This window comes from Rutilus rutilus (assembly GCF_951802725.1).
Source record: "Rutilus rutilus genome assembly, chromosome: 13".
NCBI lineage: Eukaryota > Metazoa > Chordata > Actinopteri > Cypriniformes > Leuciscidae > Rutilus > Rutilus rutilus.
The window spans coordinates 17,785,019-17,805,710 of NC_140218.1; the positions used below are offsets into that span (position 1 = coordinate 17,785,019).

At 41.0% G+C, this 20,692-nt stretch overlaps 1 protein-coding gene across 3 annotated transcripts in view; it reads left to right on the plus strand.

Annotated features, from left to right (window-relative positions):
* Positions 1–20,692, plus strand: part of casz1 (castor zinc finger 1) — an 80,004-nt gene that overhangs the window by 47,318 nt on the left and 11,994 nt on the right. For all 3 annotated transcript variants that reach the window (XM_084428885.1, XM_084428884.1, XM_084428886.1), the window contains exons 3-10: positions 5,081–5,951; positions 6,900–6,965; positions 10,553–10,643; positions 13,649–13,813; positions 15,633–15,805; positions 15,901–16,763; positions 19,809–19,941; positions 20,383–20,446. In XM_084428885.1, coding sequence (XP_084285011.1) covers positions 5,081–5,951; positions 6,900–6,965; positions 10,553–10,643; positions 13,649–13,813; positions 15,633–15,805; positions 15,901–16,763; positions 19,809–19,941; positions 20,383–20,446 — 2,426 coding nt within the window. The remainder of the gene's footprint in view (positions 1–5,080; positions 5,952–6,899; positions 6,966–10,552; positions 10,644–13,648; positions 13,814–15,632; positions 15,806–15,900; positions 16,764–19,808; positions 19,942–20,382; positions 20,447–20,692) is intronic.

Here is a 20,692-nt window from a genome sequence, read left to right on the forward strand (position 1 = left end):
AGATCTAAAATACATTTTAGATGCTGTCATTAAGTTGATTTTTGTGAATTTCGATGTCTAAAATAATATACAGAGTACAGTACAAATACTTATGAATACTAAAAAGATCACATTGTTCAGTATTTGTCTGTGTGTAGCCAAAACAAAGTGCACATATTCAAGATAAAATCTCTTCTCAAAGGCTTGCCAGCTCAGTTTTCACAAGTCTTACTTTACCTGGGCTTTTTGCAAGCATAATTACAGTAACAATATGACAGTGTCACAACTATGCAAGTGCAGTTCTTGGAAAGAGAAATCTATAGTTAACATGAAAGAGTGACTCTGTTGCCACCCGCAAACATATACAAACAATCTGCATTGAGGAAAAACGAGAACTAAAAGAAGAAATGAATTTTTAGAAGAGACTGCCGTGTATGTGCGCAGCAGCCGAGGGGCCAAGAGTGTTGGCAGACTGGCTAAGCTTCATATTACGCCCAGGATTACACTCTGACTCTTTGATTTTCTATAAGCTCACAAAACGTAGCTACCACCCGGACCCAATTACATAGTAGACCCGCTCTGCCAAGACTCTAGGTCTCTAGTAGTTCAGGAGATTAAATCCTAGAGATTCAGAGTCAAAAGCCCAACGAGTGGCCCTTAAATCGGTATGGGAAGAAATGACAACTGCATTTCCCCCTGTATTTGCAACACGATCATCTAGATAACGTGACTTGTGTTGCCATTTTTCACGAAGTGATAACAAACCAGCAGAATTTGCAGAAACCGACACGATCTCCATTTTAAAACCTCTGTGAACTTTCACCTCTGACTATCTCAGGAAGATTCTACAAAGGTACTTCACACAAAACAAGACAGAAACTATGCTAGATAACAACAGGAGATATCACTTTGGTTAAAAACTTTTCATTTCTCTACTAAAATCAGGTTAAGCGGGTGCTTTTTTTGTTAAATGCTTTCTTCTTTCAGTTTTTTTTTCTGCTTTCTTTTCTGCTTCATGTATTTTTTTCTCTCTCTCTCTCTCTCTCTCTCTCTCTCTTTCTCTCTCATTCTGACGGTAGAAGCACCTATATGCTTGTGGCCTCTATCACAGAAGTGAGGCCAAGAGCTTCTCAGAAAATCAAGTATTTTCCGGCAAACATGAGTGCATTGTGGTTTTAATCAGTCATTTTGTGTTTATTTCATGGTCATAAAGAAAGCTGTCTGTAAATATGTGTTTGTGTTGTACACCTTTGCTTCCGCATCTTAAAATGAAGAAAAAGCATTTGAAGACTGCAGTGAGCAGACATTAGTCACCACTCTTGTCTTGAGTTGTTTTTCCCTCCTCTCTCTCTTTGTTGATTGTAACTAGGGCATCTATACTGCCATGTTACTGAGCGGCTCACAATTAAAATATTTTTTCTTCTCTCGTGCTGCTGTCTTTCAAAGGCTGATGCGGAGCGCACATAATTATGCATATAAACATAGTGGCTTAATTATCTCTCACAACATCAGTGACAATGTAATTAACAAACATCGCAAGATCAATGAGAGAAACTGCGACCTTCAAAACATTTAACTCCTCACATCAGGGGACTGAGCAGAATCCCTATCAGCATAAAATCACAGAATGCCTTTCCCATAGCAGTCAAATGCATGCTTCTCAACCAGGCCAAGCAAAAGATCATGTAAAAGTATCGGTATCTTTTTGAAGTATATAAATTATACATTTTTTCATTATATTTTAATTTATTATATATTACATATTTTAGCTATATGTGAGATGCGTTTACTTTTACTAATAGCATTTTTGACTATTCGCTTATTGTGTCAGATTTTTAATTATATATGTATTTTTTTCCATAAATAATTTTTTTTAAACATAAATAATTACAAATCTGGGAGGAAAAGCTAATACTGTTTTCTTACATTCTTTGATTTTTGATTTGTGCGATTTATTGTAGTGTAGAAGAATTCTAATAGAACAAAATAGAATTTATATTGCTGCTCGAGATTGTCTTCAAACTTAGCTTTTATGAACAAGACACATGACACACTTAGCTAATATCATCCACTTCAAATATTTTGATGTTTATTGAGTGGTTTCTGGATATGGCAGCAAATTCGATGTGCTGTTTTCTGGAGAAAAATATGGAGTTGCATTTTTGACAGAAGTCTACATCTTTCAAAATATAAACTGTTGAATTCAGTCTAAAACTGAATGAGTTTATTTAAAAATCACCATCAGAAATTTCCGTTTAACATCACAGCTTTTAAAGTGTTGTAAGTGGACCCTTGATAAGTCCATGTATGTGTGTGTGTGTGTGTGTGTATATATATATATATATATATATATATATAAATATATATAGAGAGAGAGAGAGAGATCTCACATGTCCTTATCATCACCCCCTCTGGAGTGCATGAAGACCCAATCAGCCTGCTTCTGATGCCCATGTTTGGTCAACAGAAAGGAGATAAAATGTCCATTTGTTATCACACCACGAAGGGTAAAACGTACTTTAATTGCCTCAAACATAGACAAGGGCTTTGTCACAGGCTGGAATTTGCCAGTATGAAGTGGTGAGATTAGGAGCACTTCTTTTTGTACTCTCCAGTGGCATGAGGAAGAGAGAGAGAGTGCTGGGAGTTCAGCCAGGCAAATCGTACCTTTCCCCCAAAGCCATGGCTTTCCAACCTCATGCACATGACATCATTTGGAGCATGTGAGATAAGGATGGGGGGGGGGGGGGACTCATTTACATGCTGTTTTAAAAGGTTATCTCCTCTTAGGTCCTGGCATAATGTGTGCAGTTTAAGTCCAATCATTCTCCTGACACTGATAGTCTATTAAACGCATACAGAGCCGCCCACTGGCATGCTAGACTTCTCGTCCTGTCTACTGTTACCACCTGCTACTACTGTTGCTACAGCTATTACTTTTCCTCTGTGTAGTACAACCAACATCTCTTTTAATACCAACAGATTGATCTTAAAGAGACTGTTCACTCTAAAAATGAAAGCTGTTAAAGGGAAAGTTCACCCTAAAATGCTGTTTCGTTGACATCTAGTCACCTCCCTGTTGTTCAAAACCTGTTTTTTTTCTTTCTTCCTTGGAACATAAAATAAATCTGCTAAAAAAAACTTTGTTTGCATTCCACAGAACAATAAAAAGCATACAGGTTTGGAACTACATGAAGTTGAGTGGATATTTTGGGTGAACTATCCCTTTAATAGTATAATGTAAAGAGAATAGTGGATGCATATCCTACCTACAGATGACTTTTGAAACCAATAATAATGCTAATGATAGACCGATAACACTCAGAGACAGAGAGGGGGATTTCTTTCAGAAAATGAAGGGAGTTTCCCAACTGTTTGAAAAAAAGGTACAGATGGAAAATGTCCAATTACCTAAAGCAGAAGTGTCTTTGATTGCTGTCCTTGGAAAATGTTCAGGGACAGAGATTAAAGAGCATGTCCTGACTTTAAAGCTGTGTAAAATCACATGACCTGACAAAACCCCTCTAAGCAGTCGTGACCTATACAAAAATATAGTCACTGGATGCCAAATTTATGGCTGAAGCCTTGCTCTGCCAAACTGAAGTTCTGGGGATACATACAGTAGCACTAAATATCCTTCAGTATGTAATAATAGCTCATTATTTTTTATAGTTTTTATTGTGGCCGATTCAGCAGTGATTAAATTGAGGCTAATTAACAATAAATGAGTGTACTTTGTCAAAATGCTGTCAAAATAGCAGGCACTTTAACAAATGCAGTACACTTTGGTGTCTAATGACTTTTTTTTTTTTTAAAGCATTAAAGGCACAAATCTCACGTGGCTACACCCATAGCTTTTAGCACATTTTCTGGTCATTTTGTCAGCTATATCTATACCCCTAAAATATAATATAATCTATATAATTTAAAGTATAAATATATTTATATATAATTATAACATGAGCTATACACACCTTTCACACTTACCGTAAAAAACATGAGTTATACACACCTTTCACACCTACTGTAGAATACAAATATTAATTTTCGGTTCCCTGTTTTTGCACATTGGTAAGTGTGACAGTAATACTCCAAGGCAGATTTGAGTTGAGAAAATGAGAGCTGTAAGGACTGTCATGACGCCCTAACCTTTCAGCATGAGATGAAATAACTGTATGTGCTCAAACACATTATAGCTGCTAAAATGATGCAATGCAAAGTGTAGGGAGTTTCCTATCAAATACCTGATACATTTCTCTTAAATTTTTCATGCTCTTTCGATCTCCCAGGTCACCTTTCATACTGATGTAGCACGGCTACGACTAGCCCCAATGCAGCAATGGAAATTTGGGGATTATTTTACATGCTGAGAAGGAGATGTGAAAAGCACGGGCGAGAGACCGATTTAGCAATAACATAGAAATATGAGACCAAAGCTGAAATATTTTAGTATTAATTAGCATGGCCGTGGCTAATGTTACCTCTAACCATCTCATTTGCTCAGCAATGAAAAAGGCAATCAAATAAATAGAGAAAAGGACTGGTGGAGGGCTGGGGTCATGGCAGGGTGGAGAGGGAGTTTATCTGACACCTCTATGAAGTTGTCATCTTGGAGCAGTGTTCTTGTACCAGGGTAGCTCTCCTGACAGACAAAATGAGACATGATGAGATTTTTTTGCATTCATCTGCTGTGATAAACACCATATCAGAGCCAAGCACTAAGTGCACCAGTGCCAGAGGGGATTGTGTCCCTCACTCACACACTTACACAAATATACTTTAAAAGAGCATTAATTTGGCCTGTATATGAGCTGGTTAAGAAGCAGGGGAAGCTTTCAACCCAAATTGTCTCCTTTTGATGGTCTATCTGACCTCCCTTCAGACCTATATGAAAGTTAATGGTCCAGAATTCATTTCACTATACTGCAATTAAACTACACCTTTACCCCATTCCATTTTTCTATTTGGGCCTTGCTGTTATTTCATTTAATTGTATTTTTATTAGCTAAATCATTCTCTAATACTTTCAGATCCAGTTTTGTCATCAGTGCAATTCTGGGGTGTTACCTAAATCAACTGTTTATCTTTGTTTTTCGTATAGGAGAGGCCTCCGCACTACGCGATTACGCCGCCAACACCATGAATGAGTTTTTACACATGTTTGGCTATGATGACCAGCAGGTTCGGGATGAGCTGGCCAAGAAGATCAGCTTTGAGAAGCTGAAAGCAGCTACCTCAGATCCTTCTTCCCTGAGCAACGAGGAGGCCACCCGTCGAGCTCGCTTCTCCAAGTACGAGGAGTACATCCGCAAGCTGAAGGCTGGGGAGACCTTGCCCTGGCCTATAAACGCCAAGCCTGAAGAGCTCAACTCCAAAATGGCACCGGAGAAGAGCGCTGCCCTCATCCAGCCGGCCCTTGCAGGGTCAGAGGGACAGATATTTCCACCCGTAATGGACCACAAACAAAGCTCGCTCAATCCACCCCCAACCAACCAGTCACACATCCAGAACCTAGTTTCCCGTAACTCTAAGTATGATTACTTCATCCAGAAGCTGAAGATGGGCGAGAGTCTCAGACAGCAAAATGGCAATTCCTACAAACGGCCCTCCAAGTATGACTTGGAGAACGTCAAGTTCTTGCACCTCTTTAAACCTGGAGAGGGCAACCCTGATATGGGCGGCGCCATCGCTTTTAAGACCGGCAAGGTCGGCAGGCCGTCAAAGTACGATGTACGAAACATCCAGAAGTTCCTTCCTGCGAAGGTTGATCCGCCGATGATGCCGAGCATTCTCCCAGCTACGGCAGGGACCCCAGGAACACCAGTCATCAATACGGCTGCTCCTGCCGGGGTCGTGGGACCTCCCGGGTTGCCCGTAGACCAGGCTGGCCACCTCGGCTTTAACACTGACTTCATGAAGTCCAGCTTCTCCAAAACTGACTCCATTACTACTGGAACCGTCTCTTCTGTCAAGTAAGGCAACTTTTGAAAATGAAATGAACTATTTGGACAATAAATTGACAGTAATGACAGTAATTATAACAATAACCCGCATAGGGATCCTGAGCCTTGTGGGGGGGTCAGAAGACCTCTGCTGGCTTTAAAGTCAGATTGTAAGTTTGTAGGGGCTTGGTTGGCACTCTTTCTATGAGTTGTCTTGACCTTCAATAGTTCAGGTTAGCAAGATCCTTAAGGCTGTTCTTCAGCAGTCCCTGGAACAGCCAGCAGTGCGGCCAAGTGCAAACACACACACACACACACACACTGTGATTTGTTGTCAGAACCAGCCCTAAAGAGGCAGATTAACCCCAGGTCATCCCCTGCTGGAGCTGCTCATGTTTTTAGTCCTGAGTTAGTGCTGCTGAACTGCTGCCACCTTGAATACAAAATGCTTTGCACATACTATAATGTGTTACATTAGGAATTCCTCCTTTTAAGTGCTTATTCAATGAAGGTGGGATGCTAAGTCAAATGCAGCCACCAAACCCAGACTTTTAAGTAACTGTTAAATCGATGTGGATTGTTTCTGAAACAGGATGTCCTAAAAGCTGTAGTCATCCCTCATACAAGGGCCAATCAAACAAAATAAAATGCATGTAGCCATTTTCTGCCTTTCTGACACTCTCCGCACACCCTCATCTTTGCATTTGTGCTCTCTCCAAAAACACACATAAATAATTTATGCATTCAAAAACATTTTTTCCCCTCTGTGCTTTCATTGTTGGGAGGCCATGCATCAAAGCGTGCCTATATACCTCCCTAATTCATTCCCAAACCAGATCGCTACTCCACTGAAGAAAATGTATATTGATAGCTCAAACTTTGAAATGGCTCATAAGTAAATACTGCGTCAGTTTGTTTTTATTACTGATGGAATGCATACCATTAATCCTTTTCTCTTTTTTTTCCATGCTATGATAGGAATGGCCTTCCTCCCGAGAAACCTGTCACAGAGGATGTCAACGTGTACCAGAAATATATCGCCAGGTATGCAAATCGTCACCCTCACAAAACTTCATGACAACATTCTTTAATCGATGACATATTTCACACTTTAATAAAGCAGGATGTAGATTTGCAAAAATACACTTTCTGTGTGGACGATAAATTACGCGTAAGCACGCCAGGTTTATGGACTAAGGAAAATTAATTGAATTAAAGGCTGGAAAGTGAGTAATTTTTTCCCAGTGTCAGTTTCCCTGCCAGCGCCGAAGCTGAACTCTGTAAAATCTTAAGCAAACAGCTTGAAATGTTTGCAAAAACATCGGGCACATTAGACTGCCCTGCATGTGCCTGTGTGTCATTGGGCCTGACTGCACAGATAGTTGAGACTTTCATTTCTAATATCTGCACTTCAAATGAAGATACTGAATCAACTAAATGACAGGCACTCGCAAATGCAGACAAAGCGCAGAGATAGATGCAGCGCACTCCAATATCGGCTTCTGTTTTCTTTTGTCATGCCAGTAGAAAGGTGATTATCATTTGTTTATTTATTCTTGCCTTAAAGAGAGAAAAAGGCGCATTTCAAAAGGCAAAGTGGCTTTGGCGTTAATGATTACTCTCCCAAGCCGTAACATGAAGGCCACAAATCAAAGCCCTGGCACTAACAGACACACACACATCCTTGTGCACACACAAAAACCCTCCTTGGACTGATTACATTTTGCAAGAAGATTTAATTAAGGAATTTTTAATGAGGCTTCTGCTGGCACTGCCAAGAACTGTTTTGATATTTGCACTGCATAATGCATAAAATTTGTCTAAACATCTCGGCAGTTGATGCGCGGGGAGGCAGTAGATAAGCCCAGATACAGTTTCAATTTCCGTGTTGGGAAAAAAAGAAAGGAAAGAGAGGAGGGGAAAAAAGAAAAATGAGGACTCATAAAAAGGGCAAATGCAGCCTGGTGTATTGGGGGGTTGTTGAAGGATCGGGTTGGGGGGAGGGGGGAGGAATCATCCACGCTAATGAGAGAACAGTCGTGCTAAAAAGCAGCTTTGTAAACTTGTCTACACCCACCTTCCCCCCACAAAAGGGGAAAAAGTTCTTTATCTCCTCGTACTGCCGTGGTTTGATGTTTAAAGAGCTTCCCTGGTAGTGTTTAGTCACTGTTTTCCCTCCTAAATGCTTTTATGTACCCAGCATTGCACCAAACTTTGATCGGCATGTCTCTATTGTAACGGGAGATGTGCGGCAATCTCTGTATCGTGGCGATATTAATATTTAATCCGCCACTGAATAGCAGCGCGGCCCATTAGCCCCCTGACGCGGCAAGTGGGAATTGTCCAGAGGCAAAGTGATACAGCTGGGGTGGGCTGCCATCCCAGGGGGGTTCTGTGTACATGGGGCCTGGAATGTTTGAGTGCGACGCAGAGGGGCTGCTAATGGTGGGTGAGTTTAATGTGTACATTTATGCATTATGAGAGCGAGATATAAAGTCTGTACTGTAGCCTGTGTTGTAATCTCTTTTGTAAAGCAATAGTTCACCCAAAAATGAAAATACCATCACCAGGTATTCATCCTTATGTCATTCCAAAATCATATGACTTTTTTTCTTCTGTGGAATGTAAAAAGACGCATTTTAAATATTGTACAGCTAGTTTTTTCCATGCAATTACTATGAATGGGGACTGAGGATTTAAAGTAAAAAAAAAAAAAAAAAAGGAAAATATAAAGTTCTTCATATGACTATATTTTTTTAACTTTGGAATCCAAACAATCGCTGTGCGTGAGAAGCGGACCAAAAATGTAATTGATCACTTCTCTCTTCGGCAAGCTTCTAACTGCTGTGATCGAATCAGTGAGTCATTGAGTTGATACTCAAGAACCAGATCAGTTAAATTTGTGAACAAATCATTCATTTTTTTATAAAATCAATTGATTCATTGAAAAGATCCAACTAAATGAATGATTCATCCACAAACCTAATAATACTACTTCTCTCATGAACTTTCATGAGTTCAACTTTAAAGGTTGTATCAGTGATTTCAGGCCCAAATTTTTTTTTATCACATTCATCTAATCTTTCCTAACGATCCGCTAGCTGCCCGCCCCATAAGCATGCCGTCAAAAAAACGCGTCTCTGTAGGCAGCCTAGGCTCTGAAATCTGCACACAAAAACAATTGGTTTCACCAACCACTCAAAACAAATAGTGTTCCAACCAATCACCGACAGGGGGTGGGTGTTGTGAGGTTTTGAGCCAGCTTCTTCTTCAGCTCCGACTTCACGTGCAGCCGCATTTATTTATGCACCTTAAATAAATATTTTAATTAGTAGACATCTGTGCTGCACCGGCGATTCCTTTTGACTATTTGTTTTGGTTTTGAGTGGTTGGTGAAACCAATTGTTTTTGTGTGCAGATCTCAGAGCCTAGGCTGCCTACAGAGACGCGTTTTTTTGACGGCATGCTTATGGGGCGGGCAGCTAGCGGATCGTTAGGAAAGATTAGATGAATGTGATATTTTTTTGGGGGGGGACTGAAATCACTGATACAACCTTTAAGTACGGCTTCAGAAGACTTAGAATATAGTCACATAGATCCGTTTTATGATCCGTTTATGGTGCTTGAAATCTACAGTTTCCTGGGTGAACTGTTCCTTTAAGATGCAAACAAAACCAACTTAAGCGCCTGCCACTTCCCCAGCCCTTCAGAACACCACCCACGTTTAGCAGGTAGTGGATTCACCATTCAATTAGCTTAATGAACTTAGCAAAGTGATTTGTAAAAGCAGTCTAGGGATAATCCAGGCAGTAGGGGGAAAAAAATTACATAGCTTTTTCTCTACTTCAGCAGATGGTGCTCTTGGCAGCGGTGGTGCGAATGTTTATTTGTGTGTTTTGAGCTGTAATTGGAGGTTTTTAACAGTCATCATCGTCAGGGTTATAATCAGCCTGTAAACACTCAGGAAATGTGCCTCTTTAAAGCGCCGCCAATCCGCGGAAGACCGGGCGAGTCAGTCGGCGAGAGTGAAGAGGAGGAAGCCACACGGAGACACACTCAAACCTTTCTATTAGGCCTAACCTTTCCCTGATTAAAGCATAGGCTGTTAACCTGGAGAGCCGAACGCTGATTTGGCAGGGCTTAAAGCACGAGCAAATGAGCGAATTATGTCGGGGGTTACAGTTTAATAAGAGTCTACCTACTGCCTTTGAAGGCAATGGAACTAATTTGGTGGAGATTGCTGTGGCTGGAGAGTGAATTGCAATCGTATGGTCGAGGAAGCGTAGGCCTGTTTTTCTATGTGTTTATAGTTCTTGGTAATGACTCTGAGCTCCGTGAAGATGACTCTGTCAGTGTTAGGGCATCTATCAAGCGGAGATAAAAGGCTAAATTGCCCTTTCAAGATCAGCCCCCACATTGTTAGAGGTTTCGTATATGGAATAGAGATAGAGCTCCTTTTCAGTAAGCACAGATTTTTTTTTCCCTCTTATAAAATAATCTCTTTATATCACTTGCTGTTTCTGAAATCGTGTTTATCTTAAGCTCAATATGATAGTAATGTTTGGATTCAGAATACTTGGCCAAAACTGTAACAATTACAGTGTTTTACATATATTTCTGTCTGATTGTAGGTTCTCTGGGAGCCAGCACTGTGGCCATGTGCACTGTGCTTACCAGTACAGAGAGCATTATCACTGCATGGACCCTGAATGTAACTATCAGGTGAGTACAACAGCCACAAGCAGGATTCAAAATGAACACTCACCAAGTGCAAAACGCAAGTAAAATCGCCTGCAACTTTCTTAATTCACCCACGAGTGGCCAGTGTTGCAAAGCGCTAATTTTGGATTATTTAATATTTATTTATTAATTTTAACATAATTTTATCTTGAATTCAAATGCAAAAAGTGGGTGTCCTTTCCTCCTTTTTGATGATAAATGAAATTATGTCAGCTGGGTAATTTTTGCAATCTGATGGGCACGGTTCAACACACTTTAATATCCATCCCTTACTGCTGGAAATCTAAGCACCTTGCTTCTGTAAGACAACAGTATAATGCAGAGAGTGTCACAACACCATTTTGAAGCTCACCTTCCAACTTTTAGGCTTTTATCTTGGCACCGTACTGGCTTAACAGGTTTAGATAGATGAGGGCTATTTCTCAAAACTCGATCAGACTGACAATGGCTTTCCTTTTTTTTTCATAGTTAATGGTAAATACTTTCAAAAGATGCCTCCTTTTTTTCCTAAGGACATCTGCTAATACTCTTGGGCCACTCATAATCCCCTTTCACATTATTAATCTGATCCATGTCCCCAGAGTTGTCATGTTCAGCACAGCAAAATCAGCATTAAGCAGATCAGAACACAGACAGCAGCGGCTCATGCGCATATGGTGGAAAAGAGCAGGCAAAGACGGGCACATTTGTCGAAGACATCAAAAATCCTCCTGCAAAGAGAGCCGCACAGTCTTTTCTTTATCAAGTCCTCTCTAGTCATAATCTCCCACTTCATTTTTAATCATCTGATTACATTTTTCATTATAAACATCCAGGAATCCTGCTGAAGACAACAGGGCAGCTGTTGCATCTAAAAGAGACTTATTCAGCCCAGCAGGCTGCCTCTTGTTATTCAAGTACAATTCCTCAAACTGTAAGCAGAGCTGGTTCAAAAGTCCCGTTGAAGCTGTCCATTTTGGATCTTGCATTGCTTAAGAATTCATTAGCTGTGTTTCCATCCAAAGTTGCAAATTTTACTTCCGGGCTAAACTGGAATATCGCATAAAACGAGCTCATACGTTTTTTATGCGCAATAATTCATTGGCGTTTCCATCCAGCAATTTTTTTGCAATATCCCAAAATGCGCATAAAAAATAGGTGGATAGAAACATAGCTATAGACACATCATTTTCTGATTAAGGTCAATATTCTGGTTAAGCCTTTACTCTTAGATTATTTCATTTTTTTATCCACTTTAATCCACCAGTGTATGCCATGAAGTTTCTTTAAATGTTTGTGAAATGTTAGTTTGCAAATCTTAATATTCTAAATATAATTTAAGTGACTTACAATTCTGATCAATTCAAGCATAAGCATTGTTGCAGCTTAAACAGTAGAGCATGGGATTGGCAATCTTATTCAGATTTCTATAAACCCAGAACTTTGGCTTAATCTGGTTTTGGCAGTCAGGTTATGGAATTTACATTCTTACAAAATTAGAATATGACCATATTCGGATTAATATTGGAATTTTCCTGTACATGTAAAGGCGTCAGTGACTCTTGGCAGTTTAGAAATGACAGACAGGAGGCTGTGCGTACCCCAGCTGAAAGGTGAGGCTCAGATGAACTTGTTTTTGGAATTGATAAGTCATTAAAATGTTACATGACACAGTGGTGGAATATTATCCTGCGGTTGCCAGCCTTTGCTCCACTCCATACCGGCCCTGCCTCTCCTTTCATGGCCATCCTGCAATGCGATGGGAATCCTAAAATAAATGTCCACACGACCGTGTGGCCACTCTTCTAAGTACAGAAGCCCAACTGATACAATTTCCTGCTGTTTTCCACAGTTCCGCTCAGTGTGGCCGGATCTAGATCAGTATCTCTTTTTATTTGTTTGTCGACATCCCAAATTCCTGTCATCACCATTTGTTGGACATTGGCTCATATATCATCTATTACACTTCTTTTGAAAGAGGAATGGAAATGTAACACTTTATATAGCCAAGATTTCAGTATTTATCTTTGTGCATTTATATATCTTTATTTATTTTTTATTTGCCTGTAAGATTATCTTCATATGTGGGCAATGAGGTTTTGTGGATGTTTCTGTCTTGTTTTTTTCTCCTGTTGCTCATTTATGTAGAAAATATGGATTTACGTTGGAAAAGGCTCATTGATTTCAGCTACTCTTGTTTCAGTTCCTGTAATATTAGCTCAAGCCCAATTACTGCAGATTTGGTTGCCCTGATCTCTCAAGAGTGAGGTTTTTCCCCCTACATCGCTTTGTCTCCCCCACCCCCTAGACTTCTCCTTGGTGTAGGAGATTTTAATTTTGAGGAGGAGGGGTATTTTAGCATATTTCCTCATTATTATTGTCTAACCCTGCACAAAACTGTGCTTTAATACTTTAATTAAAAATGGAATCATATTTCAGACGGGAATTAAAAAAAAAAATTTTTTTGGTTGCCTTGTTTGTTTGTTTGTTGTCTTTTCCCCGTGCACGCTCCAAAACCATCTGCATGGAACATGATTTTTCAGAAGCGGAGAATATCACAACTGTGATCTTGCATGTCATGTGATCCATCTTAATTAGAAATGGTGAAATAAAAGTCTAGTTCAGGAACCTTTTGTTGAAGCAGCACATTATGCACAGATTCAAACATCAGGTGAGCTTAGAAAATACTACCAAGTCATATTTGAGTCATAATGCTATGCTTTAGGTGCGTATAGTGAGTGTATAGGGAGTCTATAAGGCAAACTCCGAATGAAATGCACCCTTCAAAGTACTCAATTTTAATTGTTCTACTCTGCAATGCGAGTGTTGAAAAGTAAATTCACCTTATACCTGCTGCTACGATATGCACCATTCACCCACCTGGCTGCAATTTTCTGCAATGCTCTGCAGTTGTTGCATGAGTAATAAAAGAACGCATTGCTGGTTTCCTTCAGAACCTACACAACACCTCCCCCACCTTACTAACTCTGTATATCTGTTGTTTACAGAGATTCACCAGTAAGCAGGATGTGATAAGGCATTATAACATGCATAAGAAGAGGGACAACTCCCTGCAGCACGGATTCATGCGTTTCAGCCCTTTGGATGACTGCAGTGTGTACTACCACGGCTGTCATCTCAACGGCAAGAGTACCCACTACCACTGCATGCAGGTAAACCACAGCAAAAAACCCTAGTTTGCAAAAAAAAAAAAAGAAGCACATTCACCCTTATACAGACACATGCAAATATCAGTTCCTCTGCTTGGACAGGATTTGAGAAAAAAATATGGTTTCACTTTATTTCGATGGTCCCTTTAACACATTCTGTTGACTATAAGTAATGTTGGTTGTACCTTCATGTCTTCTAACTCTCATTAGAGTTTTAGTAGAGTATTAGTAGACTGGTAGGGTTATGGTTAGAATAAGTTGACATGTAGTTGCAAAGTTACTTATAATCAACATAATGTTCAAAAGGGACCATCTAAATAAAGTGTTACCAAAAATATATATTTTAGGGTATATTTTCATAAGTCTTAATTCGCCCTTACACATTTAAGGCCTTAAAAATGTCTTAAATCGGACCAGAACGTCTTAAATTCATAAAGTCATGACATACAAAAAATGAATATCTTCCAATACAAATATCTAAACATCTTTAAATTAAGATACATTTACTTGAGATGCAGTCTTGAAAATGTGAACAAAATCTACATTCCTTGCACAATAATAACGTTAATAGCAGCAGGCAAATAGCACAGATTTTTGTACAAAGCAATCTATATTGACATTAAAGTACTTCAACTTTTTCCTCGAGGCCTATATGAACATTTAAGATCACCTTTTTGGTCATAAGACAGAAGGTGTCAGAACAAATACAATTAAAGTAAAGGCATGAACAGGATGTGGCCCTCCTCTCCCCTCACCACCTTTCTCCCTCACTCCTTAGTTGGCATGGATAAAATTCTGTGAGTTGTTTATATGAACTCAGCATTTTTCATCTTTTAGTACCAAGTGGCGATTATTTCCCACCAGATCTGTTTAATTCTTTACATCTGCTTATTTTCAAGGTGTCACTTTCGAGCCGAGCTCTTTTTCACCACAGGCAACAGTGGCCCAGGACTTAAGATATATTCTCTTTTTTTTAAGCCTCCCTAACGGCGTAATTGTTATTAGACATTTCAGCTCTTGTTTTAACAGCAGTGAGAACAGGCAGATGTTGGCACCCGTTCTCCTGATTTACGGAGAAAAAACAGAGTGGCATTTTTTTCATTGTTTGACTGAATATGGCCAAGTTACCCTGTTTGCACGGGTGAAAAGTGCCAGAGATGATATACAATTGCTGGTTTTAATTCAAACATTAGTTCACGTTCGTCTGCTGCCCAGAGGGCTCCTGAGTGCTGCTGTTGAGTAACAGAGCCTTTCAAACCGAAGTAAGTGACAGTCTTCCCGAACAACCCCCCTGACTCTTCTACTAAAGCATAGACCTCTAATATAGACTTAAAACCTTAAATGGAAAAAAGGTTTCAACCACACGCCGCCTCACCATGCAGCTTTCGCATGCCACATATTGCAAATCACAAAATTTAGTCCTGTCTTTTATCTCTTTGAAGCTGTTTTCATGAAACGCACACCTGTTTTTTTCGGGTAAAGGGTTTGCTCTTCATATTTTATGAGATGTCTCAAGAGGATATTTTTAACAAAGCTCAGATCTTGAGAAAATGTTTCCTGTTCATTTTTTTTAGGTCACCTGTTTCTTTGCTCCCCACATTGAGTTCATCACCAAACTGAGCTATTTTTGTGTCACATCTCGAGTTGTTGTTTTCATATCCCTGCAGACTACAAGAGCTCAAGCGCCAAGCCACTTTTTTTCATATTGAGCATTTTTCATCCAGTGCAACAAAGTGAAACTCACACATGGTGTTTATTTCTATACCATGCTCACGCTTTCTCATGAAAGCATTTTTTTTTTTTTTCATTTCCTGTCTGTCAGGTGGGCTGCAACAAGGTGTACACGAGCACGTCTGATGTCATGACTCATGAGAATTTCCATAAGAAAAATGCACAGCTGATCAACGATGGCTTCCAGAGGTTTCGCGCCACCGAGGATTGTGGGACGGTCGCGTGCCAGTTCTACGGGCAAAAGACCACCCACTTCCACTGCAGGTACAATGGTCGCTCCAACTCAACTTAATGTGTCAACTTAATGTCAACTTCAATACCATTTTTGAGTTTAATCCTTCGCCTTTTTCGCCTCTCAGGCGCCCAGGCTGTACCTTCACCTTCAAGAACAAGTGTGACATTGAGAAGCACAAGAGCTATCACATCAAAGATGACGCTTACGCCAAGGACGGCTTCAAGAAATTTTACAAATACGAGGAGTGCAAGTACGAAGGCTGCGTCTACAGCAAGGCCACCAACCATTTCCACTGCATACGCCAAGGCTGCGGCTTCACCTTTACCTCCACCAGCCAGATGACCTCACACAAGCGCAAACACGAGCGCCGCCACATTCGCTCCTCGGGTGTGCTGGGCCTCACTTCCTCCTTTCTGTTGCCCAAAGAGGATCAGGACGAGTCCAGCAATGATGACCTCATGGACTACTCCGCCATTAGCAGCAAGAACTCCAGCTTAAGTGCTTCTCCAACGACCCAGCAGTCCTCCACCGTATCACATCTGCTGTCCACTCCCATCACCACCATGTCCTCCAGCCACAGCGTCAAGCCCACTGCCGCTCTGCCTCCGGCCAGCCGCATTTCCACCCTGTTGTCCCAGGCTCTGCCGAGCAATGTACCCATGGCCCTGGCACTTTCCAACAGTGCACTGGCAGGTGCTTCCAACCCCTTCTTCTCGCTCATTCCCAGAATGCCCATGACGCTCACCCCCTCTGCCGCTGGCCTGATATCCGTGGCCACCTCTGTAGCTCACTCCATGCCCAGCGATTCTCTACCCCAGACCTCCACCCCGACTGGGGACCCAGCTGCTGCTACCGTAGCTTCCACTCCAACTTCATTCGCTGCATCATCCATTATGGAGAAGATGTCGGCCAGCAAGGGTCTGATATCACCCATGATGGCCCGACTGGCAGCCGCTGCTCTGAAGCCCTCCAGTAACCTGGATGCAGGTTTGTTTCATCTTTCCACATAGTATCAACTTATGATCATTCAGATCAGTGATTCTCAACTGGTGGGTTGCACACAGTAATTCTAATATGTATTAGTATGTTTCTTAATGTAAATATTAGTCATTAATATTAAATATTAAAATAATTACATTTAATAATAATACATTTTTATTTTAGTATTGTAAAAGTATTTTAGAATTTAAAATTAATTTTAGAATTTAAAATTCTGGTCAATACTGATTCACCGATAATTATTTTATAATTTATGGCTGATTACCAATAAATGGCAGATATTAAAATTCTGTTTTATCTCACTGCGTTTAATTGTGAAAACATCAGTTCTTTGGGTCACTCTGCCCATGTGTTTCTCTTTCTCTGTACCTATACCCATCAGTGAAAGGGCACTTTCAGGTCATCTTGCTCATGCTATCCACAGACGCTACACAAACTCTGATTTCAGGATTAAGGCAAAATATTAAAGGGCTGGTTTGCTGCTCTAGTCTTGTTATTGCAGCGATCATTGTCATGATACCCACAATCCATTAGCAGATAAGTGCTGAACTAGTGAGTGGGCTCTGTAAAGCTGCCTCTAATAGCATTCTCAGGAGGATCCCAGGGCCTGTGTTCTACATGCTTCCTCATCACCGGCCTCTTATCTGAGCGTGCACTCGTTCCAACCAAATGGAGCCTGAATAATATTAAGTTGAGAAATTGGAGGTACAAAGCAGCTTTTTATATGCACTCTGATATAGAGGAAGAAATATCAGAAACTGGTGAAGCAGAAATGACTCAGCGCTCCAGTGAGGGCTGTGTGTGTATGTGGTGGTGTGTATATAAAGGCACTACTTGTTTCAGTATGAAAACACTGATGTGGAGTCTGTGAAGTCTTTACTCTCTAGGCGTTTTAGGCTAGTAAGCTAGTGGGTTTCCTTATAAAAAATAAAATACTGAATTGTGAGGGTGTCATGGTACTGATTGATTACCATATTCATGTAACATCCCAATGCTTCTTTTTTGGGAGGTATGGGAACAGGATCCTGGGTGTAAGATTAGGGTTAGCTAATATATTTGCAGAAGATCCTTAAAGGGTTTCGGCTGCTATAAGGCTGTCATAGCCTTTACTCCTTGTCTCTTTGCAGGTGTAGACTTCAGAAGATCAGATCTTCTTATAAAAGTCCTACTGCCCTACAAGAAGGCAAATAAAATGAGCAGATTCTCTCGTGTGAGCACCTTGTATTTAGTTTTGGTAACTTCAAGAAAAGTAGAGAAAGAAAGTCCCCTACTAAACAGAATTGAGAGTGCAGATCGTAATGTGGCATTGCTAATTTTACACGTTTGCTCAGAAAAGACGTGTGAACAGGACATTTGGGTAAAATATGAAGAGGATGTGGTCAGAGCTCAGCGTTAGAAATGAGAGAATGATGTTTACTGTGACTATTTTCAAACATCTTTGTTGTTTTTTTCTAACTTTTTTTGCAGTCAAGGGCCAGTTTGCAGAGAAACACATCTCAGTCTCGCTGCATAAGAAGAGCCGATTGCTAATTTGTTCAGGTGGCGTTATTTCCTAGTTGAATACTCACTTTTTTTCACCCCCAGAGTGTTTTGGAGGATCTTGAAATCTGAGGGGTTCGCTAATTAGACACCCAGTACAAATGATCTTTCATGAGTTCAGTAACTTTGTTGAGGTAATTACACAGTAACATTATTCTTGGATAATTTCCAGAAAAACACAGCGTTGTGAGCATGTGCTCCCCCCCCCCCCCCCCCTTGCTCTCTTAGATCATTGCCGATTTTTATCATAGAAACTGCAAAGCTGAAGGTTTAATGAGACTCTCCTCACGTGGTCGTTATTTAAATGTCCCTTGTTAACGTCAGACAGTTTATCCCCAGAAAAAAAAATGAGAGAGAAAAAGAAAGTGAGAACTTTGTCGAGGTCTGATGTAGGGCACAGTCATTTACGGACAGGCGGGGAGGTTAATATCAGTACGACGTTCTTCTCACATATAAAGACCACAGATTTGGATGGATTGGAAGTAGAGGAACTAGGCTAGTTTTAGGTGCAAAGACAGGCAGTAATTAGTCAACTGAGCGTTACACACAGTAAAAGAATTTATTAGGATGTGATGCGCCTAAAGCAGACACATCACAATGAGTCACTAGTTCACCTCCATAACCAACACAACGAGTCAAAGCACATGCGTCAGGAAAGTTAGAGTGACACATCTGATAAACTTGTGTTTGTGTGTGGGCGTTTGTGTTTGTGACCCAGAGGAGTGTCTCTCTTCTCTTTTCACATGGTTAAATGCCCTCTGAACTGAAGGCCAAGGGCAGGGTGGGCACTAGCTGTCACTTTTCCTCAGCGGGCCTGGTGTCTTAAACAACATTCACCCGACCTCGCAATCACTGCTGATGCACTCATCGCTCCATCTTTGTGTTTTTTAATAAAATACCACTTACTGGCTACCAAAAGCCCGGCTTTCTCTGGATAGCCTGAGGACAAATTAATATTTCAATCATTTGGGGATTGGAGGAAAAGCCAGGTCGCATTCCCGTCAGCGTCCCTCCCGCCTCCTTCCTCCTTTCCACATCGTCTGCATACCTATTTGAAAATCCGATCGAGGGGTCACGCTATTTGAACCAATCTGATTGGCTGTCACCTCTAATCTGACGGACAAGCAGATGTTCCTTTTGGGCATGCTCCTTCGTCCATCGCCGAGCCAACAAGGACACACTGCGACGGCAGGGAGGGGTGGGCAGTCTGAATCTGCCACTTTCCCTCAGCATTAGCATGCCTCTTAATGACCAGTTAAGAGGCAGGCCCGCAAATGAGTTGTGACAAGCGCTGCTGAAAACGGAGTCTTTTTCCCTCATTCCTGCTGCCTCTCAATCAGCATTTAAACGCCTTGACGGCCTGACATAATTCCGCAATAATTATCACTCCTGGTCTTCTCCTTGGCCAGGACAGAAGTCAGATTGGATCTCATCACGGCGGAATAATGCTGACCAACAATAACTTTGTTTTTCTCTCTCTCTCTCTCTCCTCAGGGATGGGGCAGCAGACTCAAGCAGGCCGGTTTAATCCGGTCGAGGTGAAGCAGGAGCCGGCGGATAGCGCTTTGACGGCCCCCCAAGACTCTGTCCAGGAGCACAGCCTGGACCTGAGCAAGAAAGACCACAGGTATCCCATCATCCTCCCCCTCTCGGCTCGCGCCCAGGCCCGCCCCGCCCCACTGTGATTTATCTCTCAAATAATGCCGTATTGTGTTAATTAGTGTGAGTGCTCTTGTTAAAACCCCCTTCACAAGGTGGGTCTGTGGAGTGATCAAGGAGGACGAGATTTACACGCTCCCTCCTTCTCCCACCACGAGGCCTCCTTTGAGGAAATCCATCATATGAATGCAAAAATTCTCCCATAATACCCTCTTTTCATAATGCACGTCAAGTATGAGGCATGACATGTTTGCACATTCATTTAGATGAAAGCGTGTTCACATAAACCCTAATTTCCAGCCTCCTTCCCTTTTTTTCTTCATTGTATATTCGCAATCTCGGATAAATTATAATATTTACTGTTCTCATGCAAATCCTGCCTAAACACTGTTCATTTTGCATGTTCTAGCGCTGAATCAAACGGACACCCTGCGCCGGGAAATACATCTCTTTTATCCTCACTTATGAATAAGGTAAGATTCATCCATCAAACGCTTTTCATCCCAAGACAAATTAGCAGGATGCAGAGGGGGCTGTTTGTTTTTTAATGTTTCACCGCTAATAGGATGAGTTTGTATCATTTAAATTTTCCAGCCATTTTTCATACAGTGTAATTTCAGTCCGCCGCTCGCAAATTAATATAATAAAGCAGGAGCCGGTTGCCACGGCAGATATATAGAGATGTTTGTTTTTTGATGAGCTGTTTTGAACTCTCCGTG